Source organism: Argiope bruennichi, chromosome 10, assembly GCF_947563725.1.
Source record: "Argiope bruennichi chromosome 10, qqArgBrue1.1, whole genome shotgun sequence".
NCBI lineage: Eukaryota > Metazoa > Arthropoda > Arachnida > Araneae > Araneidae > Argiope > Argiope bruennichi.
Window position 1 is genome coordinate 84148602 of NC_079160.1, and position 25313 is coordinate 84173914.

The following is a 25313-nucleotide window of genomic DNA, read 5'->3' on the forward strand; positions in this document are numbered from 1 at the left end:
GGTGATCGTTCTCTGATTCAGGTATAATTACGGTTTGTGGATGAAATGCATGGATATAGTCGGCCCCGTAGAAAGGGTTGTGACGCATGAGTACCTAAGTCATATTTTTAGCTCTAGATGGCGCTACTGAAGAAACAAGAGACGCTCATTCGGCTTAAATCGCTGACAGATAATTGTCAGCTAGCTCGTAAAGTGCCATAAATCCCAACAACACCACATTTGCAGTTTTCCCTCAAATTTTGAGTAAAATCTGTTCAATGGAAGTTCGGCTATCCGAATATAAGTTAATGCAATAATTATAAACGAAGAGAGGTAAATTTAATATCTATAGTTTATAAATGTTTCAAATTTTGATCCAGATCGAACAAGGAGTTGTCCGTCTGTCGGTTTGTACTTTCAGATACAAATAAACTCGAAAACTCATACAATGACTTGAAAATATCAAATTTTGTATGCAAGTGCAGTTTTGTGTCAAATCTTTATTCTAATCAGTTGGAAAAAGCGCGTCTAAAACAGAAATTCATTTTTCAGATACTATTAATCACACGTCAGGGATTAATAGTATCTAAAATAATTTACCAAGGATTGCTCAATAGGTTCAGTAAAAGTGCTATATTCACGTCAAAATTTAATATTTCGTAACTATTGTAAGCCAGCGCCATTCAAGGTGTTCTCTGGGTTAACAATTTTACTAAAAAGTATGGTAGAAAGTTTTGAAGAAACCACTCCCGCGGATTGTGGTTGGGTTTTCATCTATTTTAATATGTTTTTTGTTAAGGAAATGTTAGTTACCTTTTGATTGTATTCTGTTTTTTCCGAGAGCATTGCAAAGCAAGATGTTGTTCCTTGAGAATGACCGATGTAGGACAGTTGTTTCTGGCCGGTCTGATTCAGGATGTAATCGATCATGGCAGGTAAGTCATAGTAGCCCATCTCTGCAAAACTGGAGATATTTTTAATTAAAAACATGATTTCAGTACACTTTCGGATAGTAGAAAAATTCTTATACATCCGCGACAGAGTTTGGATTTTAAAACCAAACTGGTTATAGAATATGTAAATACATAGACATAAAATTACACGTAGTTGATGCAATGAATGAGTCTTTCCTAGTTTCTCCTATTTGCGTTATCCTAAATTCTATATATGAAGATTTTAGGATTCTTTTTCCCATATTATGTCGCAATAAAAGATAAGCTTTAAAAAATTGAAATTTTGTTTTGCTTATAATTAAGGTTTAATTTCTGATTAGTGGTGAGATAAAGTGAAATTTTTTTAAGGTACGCTCATTTTCAAATATCGCTGCTCTTTCATACGATATAATTAAATGTACAAAGATGCAGACAAAAAAATTAAGAAAAGGCATAACAAAATAAATAGAACTATATATAAGGCTTCTAAATTTGTATGATTATATATCAATCAAAATCTGCAATTTAAAAATATTTTGCAAAGTAAACTTTTAAGACATCGTTAGGCAAAATGTTTATTTCAAATTTTTAACAACCATCAACCACAGCGAAGCAACTGATTGTCAAAGTTAGCATGTTTTTAATAAATTTAAAAACAAACATAAGCATATTTTGCTTCAAAACTTTCACTTCACTATAGTCACAAGCGGTGTTATAGAATTAAATGCATTTTTTATGTGCATTTTTTACTGTCGTAATTATGAATACATTTAAAAATTGAAATAAGGATGGAAGGAATAAACTAAAAATATTCTTATAATTAAAATACAATGTTTTTGACTAGAAGCTCGAATCTATTTAAAATATTTTCAACGGAGTTTGAGGACAAGAATATTAATCATTAGGCAGAATTTTTTTTATATATTGGTAGATGAAACGTGACATGGAAAAATAAATTACCATTTAACTTTTCCATTGAGTTTTCGACTCATAATTTAATAATTTAGCAACGAATTTCAAAATTTTCACTCTGTCATTTACATTAAAATTCATCAGACTTTCAGGAAGAAGAGCAAAGTAGAAAGAAAATATCAAATTTTTATTTCTTATTAATCTTTCTCGTTGAAGACGAGATATTAAAAAAGTTCCCAAATCACTTTTTAAAAAATTATTTTGCAATGAAAATAAAAAAATGGCGACATATCAAACTCAAAATACTTGCATGTGAATTAATTATTGTTTATCCTTACTCGTCTTAAATGATTTTAGGAATCCGATTAATCGATTACGATTCTCATAAGCTTTTATTTAAATATACTTGTTTTATATTTGTGAAGATGGAATTTTGTAATCGATATTTTTAATTCAATTCCTAATTACAGGATTTCCAAATTTTCTGAAATTGCGCATTCTAGAATAGGATGTAACATTTTAGTACTTACAGAATGTAATTTTCAATCACTTTTAATCAAATTTTGACTCCATATCAGTTGAGCCATCAAGGAATAAATTTACGAGATTCCGTAATATTACTAATAATGGATTATGAAATGTATTAAAGGCCAAAAAGTAAAAAGCTATAAAATTTATTATTTTAAAGCGTTTCTTAGCATAGTAAATACAACAGCGAACAAGAAATAAATTTATGAGATTTCGTAATTTTACTAAAAATGGATTATGAAATGTATTAAAGGCCAAAAAGTAAAAAGCAATAATATTTTTTTAAAAATTTAAGTGTAATACGTAATGTAGCCTTCAAGGAATGAATTTACGAGATTTCGTAATTTTACTAAAAATGGATTATGAAATATATTAAAGACTAAAGAGTAAAAAGCGCCGACGTCATGGCCTAGGGATAGCGCGTCTTTACCGTGATCTAGGCATTCCGGGTTCGAATCCAGGTCGGGCATGGTCGTTCTCTTCCTTGTGTTCGCTATGTGAGGTGGTGAATGTGCTCCCCTGTAAAAAGGGGTTGTGCAAGAGAGTGTGTTATCTTCATTTAATCTAGAAGTTAGACTTCTGCCATCAGGGGGTCTTTACCCTTAGAAGCTACTGTGAAAAAATTTGACAGCCGGTGTCCTGGCCTAGGGGTAACGCGTTTTCTCCGTGATCTGGGCGGTTCTGGCATGGTTGTTCTCTAAACTGTGTTCTGTCTGTGAGTTGCGTGAATGAGCCCCCATGTGAAAAGGGGTTGTGTAAGCGAGTGTGTGCGTGTTTCTTCTTCATGAGATAGAATTCAGACTTCTGCCCTCGGGTGCTCCAAGGTCTTTACCCTCAGAAGCTACTGTGCAAAAACTAGGTTTAAAATAATCACACAACAAAAAAATAATCACACAACAAAAAAAAGGGGAAAAGCAATATTATTTAAAAAAAATTTAAATAGGTGTTTATTAACATAATACATATGAACAGATTTTTTTTTATATAAAAATTCTAATGACCAAAACCAAATTGTACAAGTCTGAAAACAATACTACGCGAAAACCAAGCCTCAATAAGTATTGTAAAAAGGAGTATTACAAAATATTATTAAAAATTAAAAATATATTAAAAGAATAATTACATAAAAAATTCCAATTTATCCTGAGTTTTATTTTAATTATCATCAATATCTCATGCTTTTACGATTTTGTTTTAGTCTCCGTTTTAATTAAATTAATTTTCAACTCTTAAGTACATAATTAAAAACATCGTTTGTTAGAAAATATTTTTATTATTTGTAATATTCTAAAGCAAACCTGTAATCCCAAAATTCATCTGAATGTGGTGAGTACTTGATATGTCTCCTCGAATATGTATTACCTCTGATATTTCCCAACCACACATCATACCCGGCATCCGCCAAAAGAAATCCTGTAAAGAGAAGGACTGTTTAAATATCACAAAAAACAAGTGAGCACAATTAAATCAAATCAGACCTGTTCCCCAATCCTTCTTGGCTTTCTAATATATTCTCACAGAATGGGACATTTTGTATATACAGTGTATTTTCAAAACAACTGGCATTTTCGCTCAGAGATGATAGATCACAAACTAGACAAACCAAATCAGCATGTGATATAGATTGGAAATCAACCTGTGTTAGGCAGAAGAGAATTTACATCAATTTTTGTCGCGCTGTCTTGCGAACGCGATAGCCAGAGTAACTTAGATTTAATTTGAACCAGTGAATCATGCATTTTAGAGAGATTGATTTCGTAGATGGGTCATACATCTGTATAAAAGACATACAGCACTTTAAAGGACATGCAACTTCAATGCAAAAGTTATTCGTTATGATAAATCAATAATTCGCTCAATTTGGCTTGTCTTTCTTTCTTTTCTTTTTTTTTTTTTTTTTTTTCTATAATAAAGAAGTTTTGGGGAAAAGAAAGGTACACAATTTATATAATCACAAAATTTTTTATCACCCACTTCGACCTGGTTGGTTATGAACTTGAACTCGAACTATGAACTGGGCCAAGATTATGTCAGTCTTCTACAATACATTACTTGTCGGTTTAAATCGAATCAAAATTCATTCGACATAACATTGCTGCAATGAATTTCAAACCTTTTTCATTGTTTCATCGAAGATTCGAGTGATTTTCTTTCATGTTGAAATCCAAAAAATATGAATTCTGCTTATTTTAGGCAATGTGCAACTAATAAATAAATTTCTAGAAAAATTACTTGTTTAATGGCACAATAATGATATGGGATTTGATTCCTTTCTATGATTCATTTACATGATAAGGGAAACGGATATAAGACTATTAAAATAACACGGCCTTAATTTGTTTCATACTTAAAAACACTTTACTGAGGGAATAAGGAACATCAAATTATATATTGAAGATACTAATTTCCTGAATTAATTAAAGTTTTTAAATTTTATTCTCGGTGTTGTAATTATTTTTTGGTAATTCAAGGGATTTGGAGTGGAAACAAAATTTATTTTTCCCAACTTTGTTCATCTCTTTTAATTAATTGAGCCATCCATAAAACTATTAGTTGCTCTTTCTATTTTGTAATGAACGTATTATTTTTACCTGTAAATAAATATGAATATTAGTTTATCTTTTACACAAATCCAGAATTTTTATTTGATGTGTTGAAATTTGGAACATCTGTTTCTTAAGACAATAGGAATGTCTATATCAAATTTTTAACATCAAAAGCTTAATTGAAATATCAGCGAATTAAAAATTAATTAATTTGTGCTATTTTACAATGAAATATTCCAAAAATATTATCTCATAAAATTCATTTTTCGAAATTTTTTTTTTCTTAAAAATCAAAATATTAGCTTTTTAGTGATATCCGTTTCATTAGCTTTTAGTTTTTTTCCTTTAAATTTAATGTATAATATATATTCAATTTAAAAATTTAATTAATTTTAATTAATAATAATATATATTAAATTTAATATTAATATTTTAAAATTTAATTTGATACGTTAGCTATAAATTTTTAAAAATATTTTTATAATGAAAATAGTCTTTAGAATAAGAGTTTCGCTTTCTCTTTTATTTCAAAATATATCCACTTTATGATTTGTACAAAAATTAGTAGTAGAAGATTGCATTCATTTTTTTCAGTCTTATCACGTAACAAGGCAAAATTCTAAATAAAGCATTCCATTTACTTAACAGCCAGAAAAAAAAAAGAAAAAGAAAGAAAAACAATATTACAGTTGAAGAAACTTTTCGCAAACGCTATTAACTTTAAGTAAAATAAACAGCACTGTGACTTTTTTACACTTTGAAATGAATTTCCAATTTGTAAAAAGACTTTTCACACCTTAGGACTAATATAGCTGCTTTGAGGCTCTATAAATGAACCCACTGTCACTTTCGAATGCATATGTGCCGCCATCTATCGGTTATGAAACGGCTAACATTTTTTTGAAAATTCAAATGACAAAGACTGATTTCTTCTCAATAAATTACTTTTCCAGAAGAATAAAAATAACAAAATAGGGACCAGACTTTCAACAAATAATAAAAAAGGTATGCAAGAGAAAATAAATTACAAAATAAATACGTGCATATATTTAAATACAATTAATTTCAATTTAGTAACGACTTATTTTTGAAGCATATATGTTGGAAATTAAACAACATTTAAATAGCGAGTCAAAAAACTCATTAGAAACATACATTATATTCTTAAAGTGACTGCAACATAAAGGGACGATTGTTTCCTCAGAGTAACTGAATTATATAAAGGGGAAGTAAATTAAATGTATTTTAATGAGAACGAAAATATTTAGTTTTAAAAACAAATAACACTTCGATGAAATGGAATGGATCAAATTCAAATTAAAATCTAGAACATTATCATGCCTGAACACCCATCGCTGCTAAACAAGAATTTCGAATAAAGAAGTATATGTTACCAATCGTATCAAATCCATGACACACATACATTATTGGGTTTTAAATGAAAAAAACGCTTCAATGAAATGGAATGGATCAATTGGACATTACCGAAAATGCAAAAACAAGAATATACATTATCACGTATTCTAGAAATTCTAAAATCCCACAAGTTTGATAAAAACGCAATTTTTCCTTAAATAAGAAGAGATACTTCATTTTTTAAAAGCTAAATATGTTTCTATTCTATTAAGTTTTACTCACACTTACAACTGAAACTCAGAAATATTAATAAAATATTGATAAAAAAAAAACTTAAAACTGTGCATAAATTTCAGATTGTAAGAAATAACATTAATTGAAAAAGAAATGAATGTAAAAAAAATAAATAGAGACTTCAGAAACAACAAATAAAAAGCTACATAAAGTTCGTCAGAGAAATGCTAAAGAAGTCTCCTGGCCAATCGGAAATAAAAAACAGCCGCTGATTAACACGAATCCGACAAATACAAAAATATATTTTACAGGAGAACTTCCAGAATAAATTTTATAAAAGGGCTCCAATTGTTAATGTAAAGGACATTGGACAAGCCATTGCTAGAACCCATCACGATTTACGGTGATATGAAAACCGAATATTTCTCAACAAAGGAAAGTGCTTAATGAATAAATGGTACTGGCAACAACAAAGAGAACCAAATAAGAAACGCCTTTGTCGAAAACTATGCGCCCGCCGTAGTCAAACTTAAAATTAAAAAAAAAAATCATTATTTATCTACAAAGAAACAAGCAGTGAGGAAATATTCAGAATGAGGCATATAATGCAGAGGGGACGGAAGAAATTCGCCGACGGGAGGATAAAAAGAAACCCGACAGGGGGGCAAGCGCATTTTCTCTAATGTGGCTTCAAAATAAGACACAAAATAATTAATTTTTAAATTTGATTAAATTAAATTAAGTATTTTTTAGTTTTTTTTTTAAATACACATACGGACCCTTTCCTCCATTGTTAAAAAATTTATAAAAAAATTTGCAAAAAAAAAAAAAAAAAAAAATGCTCACAGGTCATTTATTTATTAACCATCAAAAGATTGTCAGTATTTAAGTCGTTTTTTTTATGAGACTCTTGAGATTTACTTGTATTGAGATCTAATTTAGAAAAAAAAATAGTATATCATTATCACAAATGCCTTTATACTATTTTGGGAACTAAAATAATAATAATTGTCCCAAATAAGATGTACCATCTAAATAGGAAGTTAAATAAATTCATATGTCAATAGGTTAATACACTATATATGAATATTCTATGTATAACTATTTTAATCATCATTTTATCAAGACATCTTTATCTAAAGTCTATTAAAAATTTAGAAACACCTGAAATTATATAGATTTTGTCGCGAAGGGTTATTAAAAGAAAAAAAAAAATGAAAAAGAAAATTTTTAAAAATACGTTTCCAGATAATACAGTTGTAATACTGGATGCAGAATCTGAAGAATTTAGGTAGTAATTTACTTAATTAATTTAGTGCATACTTAGATAAGTTCTTTTAATGTAGTTAAAAAAAACTTGAATAACACATATATTTATTTTTTGCTGTTAATTGGTCTGTAACATTTTTTTAATGTAATAATCGCAACTTGTAAATTAGGCGGCAAAAAACAGATATTTTACTGTTAAATAAATTTAATTCACAGTTACACAATTTACTTATTCCAGTGAGTTATAATGAATTCATATAATTTGGCTACAAGAAAGTAACTCCTTTTAGCATGCATATTGCATAAGAGTGTCGAGAGAAAAGAGTATTTTATTAAATTTAGTTTAAGGTAACCGACTACGTTCGAAGGAATATTTTTGAACAATTGGATTTTTTAAAAACTATTTATGGATTTTTTAAAAATTATTTATGGTTCTTACATGTATTGTCAATTATAAACACTATAAATGCAAAAAAAAAAAAAATATCTGGAAATATAATATATTTTGAGAAATAGGAAAATTTGTAGTAAATTTTAATGAAATTTAACCAATACGGTTAACACTACACAAAATTGTAATGCAGCAATCTTATTTTTCTTTGTACACAAGTTATAGAATATAATGATGAATGAAATGAACCAAAACCTAAGAAACATTTTGAGATGCAAAGAAATTATGGGTAAAAATATACGTATATATACATTTTCTCCATAAATTTACAACTTAATTTTTCTAAAAACACCCATAAATGAAAAAGTATTTCACCAACAATAAAACTTTTGGTTCATTTCATTGCCCACAGTATTTAAAATACACGCTGAAATTTTTATGTAAATACCTCTGTTAGTTTTTGAGATACCATGTTAACGGTTTATAATTTTTATGAAAATTAAAGTTTGAGAAAATAGAAGTTAAAGAAAAGTTTTAGATAAAAAATTGTTTAAAATTATCCTGGATGATAGATCAGACCTTTCTTTTCCTAGAAAATACTATTTTGGACTGAGGAAAGCCTGAACCACAAGAAATAATAATAAAAAAAGAATTCGCCAATGTGGTCGATAACCAGTGTTTTCAACGTAGTCGGATACCTTAACTATTAACTAGATTTTAGTCAGATAATTCTCATAGTGAAATGAAATAAATAAAACAAATTTGCCAATTCATTACCGAGGAAGTAACACTTAGATGAATAAAATGACGATTAATTTTAGAACTATGATTCATTGATTTCTGAATTAGGGAAAACAACTCTATCACCCTATTCATGCATAATAAAAAAGTATATTTCTCTAATAATTCCACTTGCAAATAATAGAAATACTCAATGGAAATAACTCTTTCTGTCGACTTATGATATCTTGGCCAAAAGACAAAGATTAATCGCCGAAAATATGACATCTTACTCACTTGCCACTTTGTCGGTTATTCAGCAGAAAGTAATACAAACTATAATCCGAATGAACGACATTTGAATAAGATGTGTGAAAATCTGCGGACTTCCATCACATTCAGTTCATAGTCAGCCGTCCAAAAATTGTCTGCAGAATGAGATATCTTATTCACAATGTCGGATATAAAGCCAAAATTAATGCAAATTATAAGCTTGGTGAATGACATTTCAATCAAAAAGTCTGGAAATATGCGGATTTAGCTTCTTCGAAATTCATCACCGACTAAACTCACAATCTCTTGCCGAAATGGGGGGGGGCAATTGCCCCCCTACTAACGCTGTCTCTGATGTATGAACATGGGGACAAATAAACAGGAAAAGAGCAGTTCTTTCCCTGTTTCCTTTGTCAAGAATGAATTTAAAAAATTATCAGCATCTCATATAGCTAGGGAAGTATCATGTACCTATAGTGAAATGACTATGCTGAATACAGGAATAGGTTGTTGCGGCCCTAGTGACGAAATAAGGAAGTTACAAAAAACAATTAAAAAAATAAAGAAGATCGGCCAAGAAATCCAAATAGAAAAAAAGTCTACACTCTATACTAAAATAAAAACACAGAAAAAAGTTTCAAAAAGTTATTTGTAAAATTGAAGGAGATACTTGCGATTAAAATGATGAACTTTCTAAGATTTAAAAAAAAGACTTCTTCCTAAAATTGAAAAATTTTCTTCGAAGAGTTGAAGAAAGGTTAACATTCTGGCTGTCCATTTGATTGCGCAATAATCACTTCAATTAATTCTAGGATCAAGATTCACCTTCATGTTCCTAGATTCAAACAGAAAACAAAGAACAAAATCCAGAAGAAATGAAAATCAACGCCATAAGGCCCTCCCAACTTCTGATACCTATGAGGTTGAGGTTATTTTATTAGTTGAATGGTAACGGGATCTCGAATAAAAACAACAGTCGTACTCAAGTGGGATTCTTCGCCCAGTCATATGCATATCCAGTCTTCGACATCTTCTAATCACTAGATAACCAACAGGAGATACGACCATTATCTTATTCTTTACTCGAGAGAAAGATGAAAAAGAAGTGAGCTTCTCTTTTGTTTTTAATGGAATTCACTGAGAAGCATAAACGGGATATCGAAGGCAGGGAAATTGATTTGAGAAATATTAATCCGGACAGAAGAATGGTGTTCTACGATTTTAGAATTGTAACAAAGAAAATAAGAAATAATTTGTAAACAAAATGTTTAACGTTGACAAAATGTTTTAATATGAATAAACGTTAGCCTAAAAAAATACTTGTTTGTCCATTATTCCTTATGAAATAAGAATACATAAGACGTAAATAAAATGAAATCTATAAGCAAACCACACTCTCCAAAATTTTACATAGCATGAAATTATAAAAAATTAAAAACAAAAATAAAATGCTAATAAAATAAATAATGAAATTAGAAATTCAACTAATATAAAACTAATTAAAATTGATCTGATAAAAATTAGATTAAAAACATGTTTTACATCTATTGTATGATTACGAATTTGTCTCAGAATATTCTCAAATATTCTAGAATATTCTCAATTGCCTGACAGAATATTCTGCAATACTCTGTCTGGTTTTCGAATTATAAATATTAATTCCAGTTTCCAAAATGTATTATGAAAATTTTTTCTATCGCTGATTTCCAAGAACTGCTTTAAAATAAATCTTGATATTTTTAAAATGTATTTGATATTCAATATTATTCCAATATTTCAATTACTCTTTATTAATTCTCGTCATTTAAAATAAAAATTGATTTTCCGAATGAAGCGACTTAAAATCAATAAATATGATTTCAAACTCCTACAATTAATGTGGCTTTCGAAAAAAGAAAAAAGAAAAAAAAAACTTCGTAGTTTGACTATGTTTCCGATTTGTCTGTACTTATTCTCTTTTTAAAATTTACTCTTAATTATCTATTTACAATAACTGATTAAAAATAAATTAATATCTTTACAACACTTTCTTATTTAAATGCAATTACTCAAACGATGAAATGTATTTAAAAGAATTTAAACATTTATTAAAATTGTTATATAGAAATAAAATTGGTGTCCCTGGAAATATTATATTTCTGAGTTTAAAAAAAAGTAATAAATGTTTTTGTACGATAATATGCGTCTAAGTTATTAAGAACGAAATTTTTATAATTTTTAAATCAAACGTCTACTTAGAATTTTAAGCTTTAGAACTAGTTGAAATTTAATATAAAAACTCGGAAACTTAATATATGTAGATACATAAGTGAGTGACTGACCAAGGCTTTCATTAGGGAAATTAATCACCCAATCGGAGGAAGCAGATAGAAGACCATGCTGGAGGAAAACCACTTCTTTACTACCCTGATGCCGATCACATCCTTTTTTTCCATGTGGTATGTGCTGTACAGATAATAGGAAACCATCTTCCGTTTGAACAACGTGATCTTCCACTGGATAGCCCTTGCTGGATATCAATTGACTCTGGAATGGAAACAAAGTTGCTTTAAAGAGGAGGCAGAACAGTTGAAAAAATTTATATAATCGTTCACCATTGTCTGTAACGCTGGGCAGAATCAACCATATCCCTATTCCCTTTAACCATTATCGGATGCGAGAAACCTGTTTTGACATTAAGAAACTCAGCGGCGGTTTTCTTTATTTTAAAGGGACTAATTTATCGTTTGCGAATAAACTTAAGCATGAATAAATAATATATGCTCATTATATTCTCTCTTCACGGACCAAATTAAAAGTTATTTCTAACTTTAAAAAAAAAATTTGTATTGGACATTTCATTTTTTTCTCTTAATGAATCACTATTTGTTTCAATACAATTTTAGTGACGAGTTTTGGCTTGAGTGTTGGCCAACATTTTGGTTATAGAAGACCCCACTGCAAAGAAACAAAACTAAATAATGTTATTTATATTTACATCAAAGGTATATTACAAATAATAATTTCTTTAATATTTCTTAAACACTCAGAAAATGTACAGGAATTTCTTGTTTTCATGTATTTTTGACTACAACCTTCTTTAGTTAACCTGTGATAATCGAATATATTGTTAGCAGAATATTGGTTCATCTAAAGGATCTTCAAGTCATGAAAGATACTGTAAAAGAATCATAAAACCATTTAAATAATCATAGTTGATAGTCGAAATGAATATAAATTGTATTTAAATTAATAACAATTATATATTGATTGGAATTCGATATTAAATTAACAAATCAATTGAGCAACCGAAACTAAATTTTAAATCAAATATTTGTCCATCCATCCATCCATTAACATACGCACACACCAATGCAGTTTTTTCTTTTCAAGAAATTCATCACATGAAAAAAACAGAAATAAATATATTAAACCTAAGGGTGAATTCTATTAATCATTCAGCATTTTCTGATTCCTCATTATTATCACTTTTTAAACTTATCAGTGACTTCTGATTGTTTTGTATTAGATAAAATATATTTTCTTTTTTAACTGATGCACTATTGATTGCTGTGTTAGCTTTATTTCTTGCGTAATATGTCAGGATATAGAAGATCTAAGTGTTACAAAATAAATTATCAGCACTGATTTAAGTCTGCAACTGAAAAAATTATAGATTAATCTATTAATTTACGGAAGAAATTTTCACCTTTTTTCTTGCGATTCGATTTTTTTATGTGTATTTTCAAAATTTCTATGCTTTTATTGTTCGTTTGGATAATTAACATATTGCTACGAAATATCCGGGTTCGTTTGGATAGTGGGAGTTATATGGTGTGGAGAACGCTCATTCAGCAGGCGGCAGTAGAAAATAAAACAACGACGTTTATTTACACGAAGACACACAGGACAGCACAAAGACGACAACTATATACTGCACAGAAGACGATTATCTTCAGCCGAGACGTGTACCATACAACAGCATATACAGTCGCATACAACAAGACTCTACTGCAGAGAGTAGCACACAGCTCCGTCGCTGTTCCGCTTATCTCTGGAAGGCCAGTTCTTTACTTCCGATTTTCGACTACTCTCCACCGTCGATTCCGACCACTCTTCTCTGTCGCTTCCGACTACGACTACGACTACTCCGGCAGCTGCGGTTGCCTGCTTTTATAGGTCTCAGGAGACTGGGCTAGAAGCCTCCCAACCAATCAGGAACGTTCGAGGCGTATCTCGGTTCCTACTGGACGGAAAGGGAAAATTCTCGATGTTTCGGGTATAATCTATTTTGGCTCCAAAGTCGCCAAATTCGTTGCAAAATCGCCAAATGGTCGCCAAGTTTGTCGCTAATCTCTGGGACCTCCTATGGAACCAACTATGCTGGGAAGCCGCATCACAGATTCCTAACAATATTTTAACATAGTTATATAAGATATAATTTTGGAATTTACTTCATTATTTCATAGTAGTTATTGATTTAAGCCAACAGTTTTTTTCCATAATAATTTATGTGGTTCAATAATTTGCTTTCTTGGTTATTTCTTTGATAGATTATTTTAAAACAAAAAATAAAATGCCAAAATGGCAGCATTTTAGATGAAATTTCATTTGATCCAAGTAATTATTGCAGCTAACATATTGTGTTTCCTTTAACTTTTAACAATGTAAATATTTGAAGAAACAATCAAAACCTTAAATTAAATGCGTAAATGGCTACGAAAATGCGTAATACTATTCTTAAGGTATTATCACACAACGGTCTTTTTTTTTTTTCAAACGCAACAAAACGAGACGCGAAGCTTTAGCGACGACATTATGAAATCCCAAGTTCCGTTCAGAGATATTAGTCTATCAGTCTTGAAATTCCAAATAAATTCAGGAATGATCTTCCCAAAACTTTCTCGTATACTGCCAAACAAAGGTTTTATTCCTCCGCCCTTTCGCATAAAAATTGTGGAAATTGGACAAAGCAGTGAACACCACGGGTGTTCAGATTTTTATTTTCACCGCATCTCTCATGAGTATTTTATTTTAGTATAGTGAATAAAGACACAGCATGTATTTTGTATATTTTTTGTGAATTTATTGAAACCAAAATTCGGCACACATTGCAGTCTTAGTAATAATATCCCATACTAAATTACTGTAATCTAAATTGATGCATTTTTGAGTTATCGCATTTCTATAAATGCAAATATACAGACTGATATACAATCAACTCCTTGATAGATATGGTTCAAAATTTGATATGAATATACATTTTAAATGGTAAAATTGTATCTCAGTTATTATCTGTCCAGCACTTTACTTTTTATTGTTAACATTTTAACTTGTATTCGAACAACCGAACAGATTTCTTGCGAATGAATTTGATTTCAAAACATGACAGAAATCTATGAATTTGATGTAAATATCATATGCTAAATTTCATGCATTTAGTTCAAGGACCTTTTGAGTTATTACTTTGAGTTCAGAGACAGAGTGATATATTCCCAAAAATGTATTTTTCAGATGCAGGGAAGCCCGCAGCATTGAGATTTTTTTAACTTTAGATTTCGAATTTTTTGACGATTACAATACTTATTTTGTACTCTTCGTATATGAAAAAATTACAAGTAAATCGTTATCGTAATTTTTTTCCTTCCTTCTTTCTTATTTTTAGGAAAAGTTCATTGTTTTTGGAAGTTCTGTATTTTCACACGTTTTAAAATTCTTTCTTTTTATAAGTTCTATTATTTCTTTTTAATTTTTTTATCAGTTAATTATTTTTTATTATTTAATTATTTCTTTTTATCATTATATAACTGCCTATTCCTAATTCTTAATTACATTTGATTACGAATTGTCCTGGTGCAGTTATGATATAGATGATTATTGATATGAAACAGAAAGGGGAGACTAGAATGCACACGAAAATGGAAGAAAAAAGTCGCAATGAAAACTTGATGAAATTATTAGTAACTTAAATGTCAAATGCCATGCTACTAGTTTTACAGTTAGATATTTTCGATATTATTAAATTAAAATGGCAACACGTTTTTTTTTCATTGAACAATTATTACTGAAAATGGAGAAGAGAATAAAATTAATTTTTTTTGAAGAAATATTTATAGTTTTTGATAGAAATAAATCAGATCATGATATTAAGATTCGTATGAAATAACTTCAGTAAACTTGAAAATGGAAACAAATCAATTATCCAACAAGCAAGAGTGGTTTCTCCAAAACTTTCTCGCATACTCTCTAATAAACTTGTCATGCCAGAGATTACCTTACATGGATGGTACTGACGTACTAAATATTGACTTTTGGTGAGCAATACTGCAGCGTACTGAGTCGATTGTGAGATCCTTGGGGAGTTTTTTGGCGATTAACTCCTGGCATGCGTTAATACTATCCAAAAGTCAAATTAGTGTTTTTGACACGTTTTTCTCAATCGATTGAAATAAAGATTTGATATAAAACTGCACTTGTAGTCACAAAATCTCACACCAAATTGAATATATATTTATATCATTGCATTTTTGAATTATCGTGTTAACATATTTCTGAAAGTACAGACAGATAGACAGTTAACTTATAGTTGTATTTTGGTCAAAATGTGACATGTATCTACACTATACATGTTAAAACCTTGTAATATTTATCTATTTTGACCTCTTCATTTCATAATTATCGCGTTACATTATATTCGAATAGCAGGACTTCTTTTTAACAGTTTTCACACAAAATTTGACAGAAATCTGCAATTTGTTGTAAAGAATGTATACCGAATTTCAACAGTCTATCTCAAAGCGTTTTTGAGTTATCTTTGTCATAGACAGACGGACATTTTCCAAAAATGTGTTTTTCGAACTCAGAGAGCTCTAAAACGAATAGATTCGTCAAAATCCCAAGTTCGAAATTTTTGACGATTACTATACTTTGTTTTATACTACGTATACGAGAAAATAAAAAGCAAGATGGCTGCTAAGATGAACGATGTAGGAAAGTAATCATAATTAATGCTAAATTAGTTTTAAATTTTGCTAAATAGTTTAACTGCAGGAACTTTAAACTGTTAAATTTTATTAGCTGGGCTCTACTTCCCAAAGTCTGCGTCTTGAACCTTTATGTATAGTGATTGCTCTGACTTCTTTGACTTCTAAAAATTAAGAATTCCTCTAACACAGTCTTTGTAATTGAGAATGATACGAGAGCTTGTGATGACGCCGACATTTTAATTGGATTGGGTAGAATTTCTTAATTAAAAAACATTCTACTGTTACTTTAGCTGCGAAGCGGAAACCTAGTATCTGCGCTAGATTATAAAAGTAAGTATTCTGCAGAAAATAGGGAAAAATAGTCACTGAAAGAAAGAAGGTAAAAAAAAGCCACCAGACGTTAATAGCTACCATCATTAATTCTTTGATTAATAAATAAATTTCAAAAATTTCCCTCGCATTCCTTCTTTTCCAGTAATCACTTTTTGTTGATATGGCGAACTCTCACCAGAACATTTTAAATAATATTAATCAAGGGAAATATCACGGGAAATGTAAAAATCAAACAAAAAAATATGATACGAATTCAGCTGAAACAAATATTTTATATTTATAAGAAGAATTATGGAATGAATACAAACAATTTTAAAACGATCAAGAACAGACGATTTTTATTAAAACGATATTTATTAATTTTTCGAAATTCGTTCTAAAAATAGTATTAAACAGTGTTAAATGTTAAGAAATTAGATTTATATTTTAATTTCATTTTTAAATCGATAATCAGCTAAATAACTACTTCACTTAATTATTTAGGTTGCCTGCCATAAAAGAGTAAAAAAACAAAGGGTTCATTAAAGCAGATTTAAATTCAATGTCTTCCGAAACACTTACAATTTAGCAACCATACCAGCTACTTAGAAACAACTGTTGACCAAATCTTTATCTATACTTATAATAAAGCTCAATGTGTGTGTGTGTGTGTGTGTGTGTGTGTGTGTGTGTGTGTGTGTGTGTGTGTGTGTGTGTGTGTGTGTGTGTGTGTGTGTGTTGGCGATCTACAGGCCAGGTCATTTGACATAAAGCTACCAAATTTGGTGCATGTATACCTTAGAGGTCGGGAATGTGCACCTGGGGTCCCTTTTTTTTGAAATTTTAATTATTAATTAAAAATTAACTTTCCTGCCAAAAAAATCTTCCATTTTCTCCACCGCCAAATGAGTAAGGCTTTAGTTTTTTTTTTCTCCCAACAGTAATAAGGCTAGGGTTAACATTTTACGGCGGATTATTTCAAACGATTCTGTTTATTTTCTTAATGTTTTATGCATTTAAAATTAAACATTGTTAATTAATCCATGTTTCAGATTCATTCTGAAGTACTTTTGAATTAAAATAACACAGAATAAAGGAATTTAAAAATGTATAATCTGCATAGCGTTACCCCAACTGGCGTAGAAAAATTCACGCATTTGCGTTACCGTAAAAGGCGAAGAAAATTCACGCATGCGCACTGTGTTCTGATTGTTGGCATGACAACCATTATCAACGGACGATTTAAATTACTTTTAGGTTAGTTGTATGCTTTTGTAAGTAAATTGTATTTATGTTAGTTATATATTTTTTGTATATGTTTATAGTTTAAAGTACATCGTTTTTTAAGTAGTTTTTTTTAACCTGTTTTCAATGATTTAAATTATTTTTAGGTTAGTTGCATGCTTTTGTAATTAAATTGTATTTATGTTAGTTATATATTTTTTTGTATATGCTTATAGTCTTAAGTACATCGTTTTTTAAGTAGTTTTTTTAAACCTGTTTTCGACCGATTATTTTAAACGATTCATTTTATTTTCTTAGTGTTTGATGCATTTAAAATGAAACATTCTTAATGAATCGATCCGTTCATGATGAATCTGAGAAAATTTTGTTGACAAATTCTTGAGATATTACATAAATTAAGAAAGATATTCTTTAGTGCCCATAAAGTTTAAACGCTCAGTGACTCTATTATCAGTAATCATATTATTAAAAAAAATGCTTTGTTTCAGTAAAAAAATATTATTATATTAATTGCAGATTAATCCTTTACACTTTAATTTAAAGCATAAATTCTACGAGGGGTAACAGAAAATTAGAGAGATACATATCACGTTATGACTGAAGGACTTTATAATATTATGAGTGAATTATATGACTATCAAAATTTGAAGTTTTAAAATATTTCTGAAGAATCTATTAAAGTTGGAATTGCATAAAATATTTAATTATTAAAATTTTAACGAACATTAAGATTGGCGAACCGGCTGGTCGCCAAAGGCGGCTAGTTGGTAATAAAGATGAATATGTTAGTGCCTTTATGTATTTCTTCAGATTGCGCCGTTAGACCTAGAGCTATCAAACAAGCATATATACTTTGAAAGTAGGAAAAGAGCACTTCGGAACGATTTTATTTGAAATTTTAGTTAGAATTTTAATTAATTAAAAATTAAGAGAAAATTTGCCATTTTCAGTAATAACATCCAAAAATAAAAAAGTATAAAGATAATTTTTACATTTACTTAAAATTTAAAAATATATATATCTTTTCGATGATGCCAAATTTTAACATATAAATTAAATTTCTATTTTTAAATAAGTTTTAAAAATTATTTTAAACATATTTTCCAAAACTTCCACAAACAAATAAAAGTAAACTTTAACGTGTAAACTCAGTTTAACTTCAATGCGTTGCCTGCACGTTTGACAAAAATTCAAATTAAAAAATTTGAACTCTTGGTGATTTTTTTGCATTCAATCTCGATAGAAATGCTTCGGCACTGAATTAAATATCCAACAAAGAAGTTTACTCTTACGGCAAACTAAAGTTAACAAGTATAATTTTCAGCACTAGACGCCTTTAGCGACCAGTTTGTTCTACAAGATTATTGATATTTTAGGAATGAAAATGCGTGGATAATATGGAATGCAAGTTTTAAAATCCTTTTTATTAGATATGAATGAAAAACATGAATTCAATAAACTAATTTGCAGCAAATCAAAAAATTGTACATATTACGAAGTAAAAGCGGACATGAAAATCTTATAACAGAAAAGGATTGGCAAAAACACGAATTTGAATGTTTTAATGGATAAATTTGAATTCCATCGTAACATTTAAAAACTTGTTAGGACGGTATATCGAACTCAATTAAAAATATATTAAAATTAAGTGGGGGGATTGTAGGAAATGAAATGATATGGTTAGAAACTAATTTTTGGATATTAATATAACGAAAAGACAGTTTTTGTAAGATAATTATTTTGAAATATATGAACATCAAGCCATAGCCATTATCCATCTGGGGAAGGTTCAGCCTATTTTTGTGCTCAATTAAATTTAACGCTTGTTTCTTGATATCTTTTATATCTTCTTTCCTATGATTAAATCGATTTCTTGTTGATATGGCGAACTCTCTCCGGAACATTTTTAATAATATTTTGCAACTATATTCGAAGCATTGAATTCAATGTAGGGTTAAAAACGTCCAATAAAACAGTATAAAATTTGTAGACTGTAGACGTTGGTCGGTTTACACCTGACTTTTTCTATTCAATAATAAGCAATAAATGTGATTTCTTTGCAAAGGAAGATTAGCTTTTTATATAAAAATTTGTTTGTAAGAAATAAAATAAACACGAAATATTATACTTTCAAGAAAAGTGAACACAAGGAAAGGTTTTCTGAAACTTTTAAAATATCTATATTATTAATTCAATAATTTCTTTTCGTTTATTTTTATACAGGCTCACTGTCCTATGAATTCATATTTAGAAAAGTATTATTGATACGCCAGCTTTTAAATAAAAGAAAGACACAATCTATTTCGTCTAAAAGGGTGATAAAATTATGAAATTGTTGATTTCCTAAAATAGTGATACTCAACATTTCATAATTTGATCAAATTTGGTCTCAGAAGAAAAAAACATTTTTTTTAATCATTTTGTTTAAATTTGGAAAGTAAAGAATATTTCACTGAATACAATTCCTTAAGACCAACAGACTGTATAAAATTTAGACTTCATAATTTTTCAAAAGAACAGTATTAACTGAAACAGATTAGAATGTTATCATTCACGCCATTTAAATCATTTTGGAAGTAAAACTAAAAACTGAATTTTATGATGAACGAAAAAAACTTTTATTGAACATTTTTCCGCAAGGAATTCGTGGAAATTTTTGCATGAATTATAAAAAAATATTTTGTAATGCTGAACGATTTTGTTTTCTGTACTCCTATTTTTAAAAAATTACTGCCTTATTGCAAAAAAAAATGTTTTTTTAATTGAAATTTACTAATTTCCGCTTAAATTAGCTCAAATTTCATGAGAAGTGGCAGAAAATTAGGGAGATAGATAGTAATGAACAGAATGGCGTAAAGATTCTATAATAGTATAAGGTATATGACTGTTAAAATTTGAAGCTTAAATATATATTGATGCATATACTATTAAGAGACCAAGTTACATATAATATTGAACTGAACATTTTAGTGAGCATTCAACCCAATGAATTAGCTGATTGCCAATGATTAGTATAAAAGATAACTTTAAAGATTTCTCTTAAAAACGTTCTTTTATAAGCAAAAATTTTTGTTTTGCTTTTTTCTAATAAATCGAGTATTATTTTCAAATAAAATATGTTTCTTTATATGAAAATTAATCACATTCGTTTTTCATTATTCACCTTCATGAAATTGAAAAAACATTCCTTGATAAGCCTTTCAGTTAAGATTTAGAATCTTAGTAAGGATTTTAATGGTGGCAACAGCAAAGAACAACCAATACTTGATAAACAAATTTAAAATTTATTAATTTTTACTATGCATGACATTTTAGCTTTTAATCATTTTTTAAATTTGTGTATTTTTAGCAAAATGAAAAATTATTTTAATTTAAAACTGCAGAAAAGTTTTTAAATTGACAAATACGTATGCTAAAAGTCACTTCTAAGCGGAAGACCTGATTCCAAATTTAAAAGCATGAAATATAAACTAAATGCAAAAGCGGAAGACCTGCGAAAATACATTCACATACACATACTCAAAAAACAATAAATGATTACCTAAAAGCAATTAAAAATTAAAATTTGCAGCTTTTCATTTTGAAGTTATCAGATTTCATTTTAACTCGCTTCTTACATTCAAGGCAAAAATATTTGTTCCTCTGTGTTGAGGAAATTAATTCACCATGTTAAGCACTCTAGAAGGATACTTCTGATTTAACACAAGACCTGATTTCAATAGTCCAAATTAAATTTTATCTCGTAACATTATTTATTCCACACAACTTTTTTTTATTTCGTAAAGTTGAGAAAACAAACAAGAAATTAAAATTTTTCTTTTTTAGGAAAATTAAATTTGACTGTAAAAAAAAACAATAATATGTAGAAGGATACGACTATTTATCAAAATCGTCTGCGCCTAATGATGCTTTAAATTTAACTAAAACAAATAAATGATTTACACAAAGATTCTTTAGTTTTGCAAAATCGTTTGCAATTAAAGATGCCTTGAATTTATGAAAATAAAGATAATAATATACATAGAGATGCAATAATGTAAGTAGAATAATGAACAATCAACGGAAATACGGTTAAATTTTTAAAATCAAAACAGAAAATAATATTTAAAACTAATCTAAAGGAACATTCAATGCCACGACCAGGATTGTTACAAGTTATTCTCTAGAGATTAATAAACAATCATTATTGTCAAACTGTTAGATTATTGCATAGATTTAATTCAATAAATTCGGTTTAATTTAATAGCCTCGTTTAGAAATCAAATTATGGACTATTGGGTTCAATACTGTAATTTCGAAACATGATCAAATGGTGATAACATTTGAGAATTATCTGTCTGTCGATAGAAAAGATAATTTGCGCGTGTTACGCGTTATCATATATCTTATCAATATTATCATTTTATGACAAAAAAGAAAAGAAAACAAACTCGAAAGAGTTTTCATATTCGGCACAGAATCGGTCAAAAACATCTGATTGACGTTGATAATTCGTGCCTTTGTTTTGGTATGACGCACAATCAGAAGATGGATCAAAATTTAATTCAGGATAACATTTAATGCCTTTCTTCTAGAGTTATCCTTGCAATGTTTGTTTATAAAAGGATGGGCAATTTTTCGAAATGTTAATAAACAACATGAAAACTGCATATAATACTAAGAATTTAATAATAAATAAATTTTCATCATAAAAATATTTATATTTTCACGAAAATGAAATCTGTCTAATCTATATCTTCTATATCTATACTTATAATAAAGCTCAATGTGTGTGTCCGTGTGTGTGTGCGTGTGTTGGCACTCTACTGACCAGACCGTTCGACATACAGCTACCAAATTTAGCACATGTATACCTTAGAGGTAAAAAATGTGCACTTCGGAGCGATTTTTTTAAATTTTTTATTAGAATTTTAATTAATTAAATATAAAACCAAATTTCTGAGTTTATTCCCGATAATTTCCAAAAATATTATCGAACAAAAACAATTTTTACATCAAGTTAAAGCTCACAAAATTATCTTTTTAATAATGCCAATGTTTAAACTATAAATTAGATTCCTCCTTTGACGTGTGCATGGGGGAAAAAATGTGCTTTTATCAATGAATGGCCATCACAGTGACAAAAGTTTAAATTAAAAAATAAGTGGAATACTATTGCAAACCTAGAAAAGTGCAATTTTCAGCACGTGTCTGTATGAAGTGAAGTAAATTAGAAATATAATATTTCCTAAAAAATAAATGCAAGACACAGTTTTCTATGATCTTTTACAATATCTACATTCTTAATAAATCAGCTTTAGTTAAGGCAAACATGATTTTATATATATCCTTTTAAATCAGGGCGCAACGGCTAATTTACAATCCTTTAATAATAAAAGTACATGTGTTAAAATGGCCTAAATGAAGTAAATAATTATATTTTACTAGCCGCCTTTGGCGACCAGCCGGTTCGCCAATCTTAATGTTCGTTAACATTTTAATAATTAAATATTTTATGCAATTCCTACTTTAATAGCTTCTTCATAAAAATATTTTAAAACTTCAAATTTTGATAGTCACATAATTCTCTTATAATATTATAAACGCCTTCAGTCATAACGTAATATGTATCTCTCTAATTTTCTGTTAGTTCCCGTAGAATTTATACTATAAATTAAAGTGGAAAGGATTAATCTGCAATTAATATAATAATATTTTTTACTGAAACAAAGTATTTTTTTATAATACGATTACTGAAAACAGAGTCACTGAGCATTTAAACTTTATGGGCACTAAAGAACATCTTTCTTAATTTATGTAATATTTCAAGAATTGTCAACAAAATATTCTCATATTCATTATGACCAGAACGATTAATTAACAATGTTTAATTTTAAATGCATCAAACACTAAGAAAGTAAAACGAATCGTTTAAAATAATCGGTTGAAAACAGGTTAAAAAAAGCTAAAAAAACGATGTACTTAAAACTATAAGCGTATACAAAAAATATATAACTAACATAAATACAATTTAATTACAAAAACATGCAACTAACCTAAAAATAATTTAAATCATCCGTTCATAATGGTTGTCATGTCAACAATCAGAACACAATGCGCATGCGTGAATTTTCAACGCCAGTTACGGTAACGCAAATGCGTGAGTTTTTCTACGCCAGTTGGGGTAACGCTATGCAGATTAGAAATTTTTAATTTCCTTTATTCTGTTTTATTTTAATTCAAAAGTACTTAAGAATGAATCTGAAAGATCGATTAATTAACAATGTTTAATTTTAAATGCATCAAACATTAAGAAAATAAATAGAATCGTTTCAAATAATCCGCCGAAAAATCTTAAGCCTAGCCTCATGACTGTTGAGAAAAAAACTGAAGCCATACTCATTTGACGGTGGGGAAAATGAAAAGATTTTTTTTGGCTGGAAAGTTAGTTTTTAATTAATAATTAAAATTCTAATTAAAAATTCAAAAAAGGGCTATCCTATCTTTTAAGTTAGACCAAACTTCACACGGTGTGCAAATTTGATTAAAATCGGTTAAGTAGGTTAGGAGTCCATCGCGGACAAACAACGTGACACGTAATTTATATATATTAAGATGTAACTTGAATCAATAAATATTATAATAAATTACGAATGTCTTTTATCTGAAGCCTCGGTTCTGTGAATCATATTTAACAAAATATTCTTGAGACACCAATATTTTAAATAAAAAGTGTTACACAGTAATAAACCAAATCAGTCACTAAAACTGAGTGATTTATGAAAATTTGAATATCACTATTCAATAAAAATGGGCGATTTTAGACCACTTCATCGATTGTTTCAAAGTTGATACCCCAATTTGCACCCTTTCTGAAGACTGATTGCCCTAAGATTATGAAAATGTTGATTGTTTTAAGCTATTCTACTCAAAACTTCATAAATCAATCAGATTTAATAGCAGAAGACAGAAACGTTCATTTACTTGTTTAAAACTTGAAGTGTCAAGAATATTTCGCAGAATATGACACCTTAGAATCAAAGGACTATATAAAATTTAGACTTCGTAATTTTTTGAAGTATATTAATAGACCCCCAAAAAAATGAAATATTGTAATTCACATCAGTTCAATCCCCTTGAAAGTAAAACTAAAATCTGAATTTTATGACGAATCTGAGAAATTATTCTTGAATAATTCTTGAGATATTACATAAATTAGGAAATTTATTCTATAGTACATATAATATTTCAATGCTGAACGACACTGATCACAGGATTCATATTTAAAAAAATACTTGGTTTCAGTAAAAAAAGTTTTTTTTTTATATATTAATTGCAGTTTAATCATTTCCACTTTAAATTAAAGTTGACATTTTATAGGAGTTGACAGAAAAATTAAAGAGACACATAATACATTATGGCTTAAAGTATTTATAATTTTATGACTGAATTAAAAGACAATCAAAATTTGTGACTTAAAACTTTTTGATGAAGAAGTTATTAAGAGGTAAGTTACATAAACTATTTAATTGAAAATTTTAAAGAACATTAAGACTGGCGAACCGGCTGATCGCCAAAGGCGGCTAGTCTAGAATAATTTTCAAAATAGAGTTGTAATTACAAATATATTCAAAACTATATGTGACAGATTGTGAAGAAATCCATCTTCGGT

At 28.7% G+C, this 25313-nt stretch overlaps 1 protein-coding gene across 1 annotated transcript in view; it reads right to left on the reverse strand.

Moving 5' to 3' along the window:
• Positions 1–25313, reverse strand: part of LOC129988260 (gastric triacylglycerol lipase-like) — a 56272-nt gene that overhangs the window by 27891 nt on the left and 3068 nt on the right. The window contains exons 2-4 of the mRNA XM_056096444.1: positions 11462–11666; positions 3650–3764; positions 793–943 (exon numbers count right to left, since the gene is read on the reverse strand). Coding sequence (XP_055952419.1) covers positions 793–943; positions 3650–3764; positions 11462–11666 — 471 coding nt within the window. The remainder of the gene's footprint in view (positions 1–792; positions 944–3649; positions 3765–11461; positions 11667–25313) is intronic.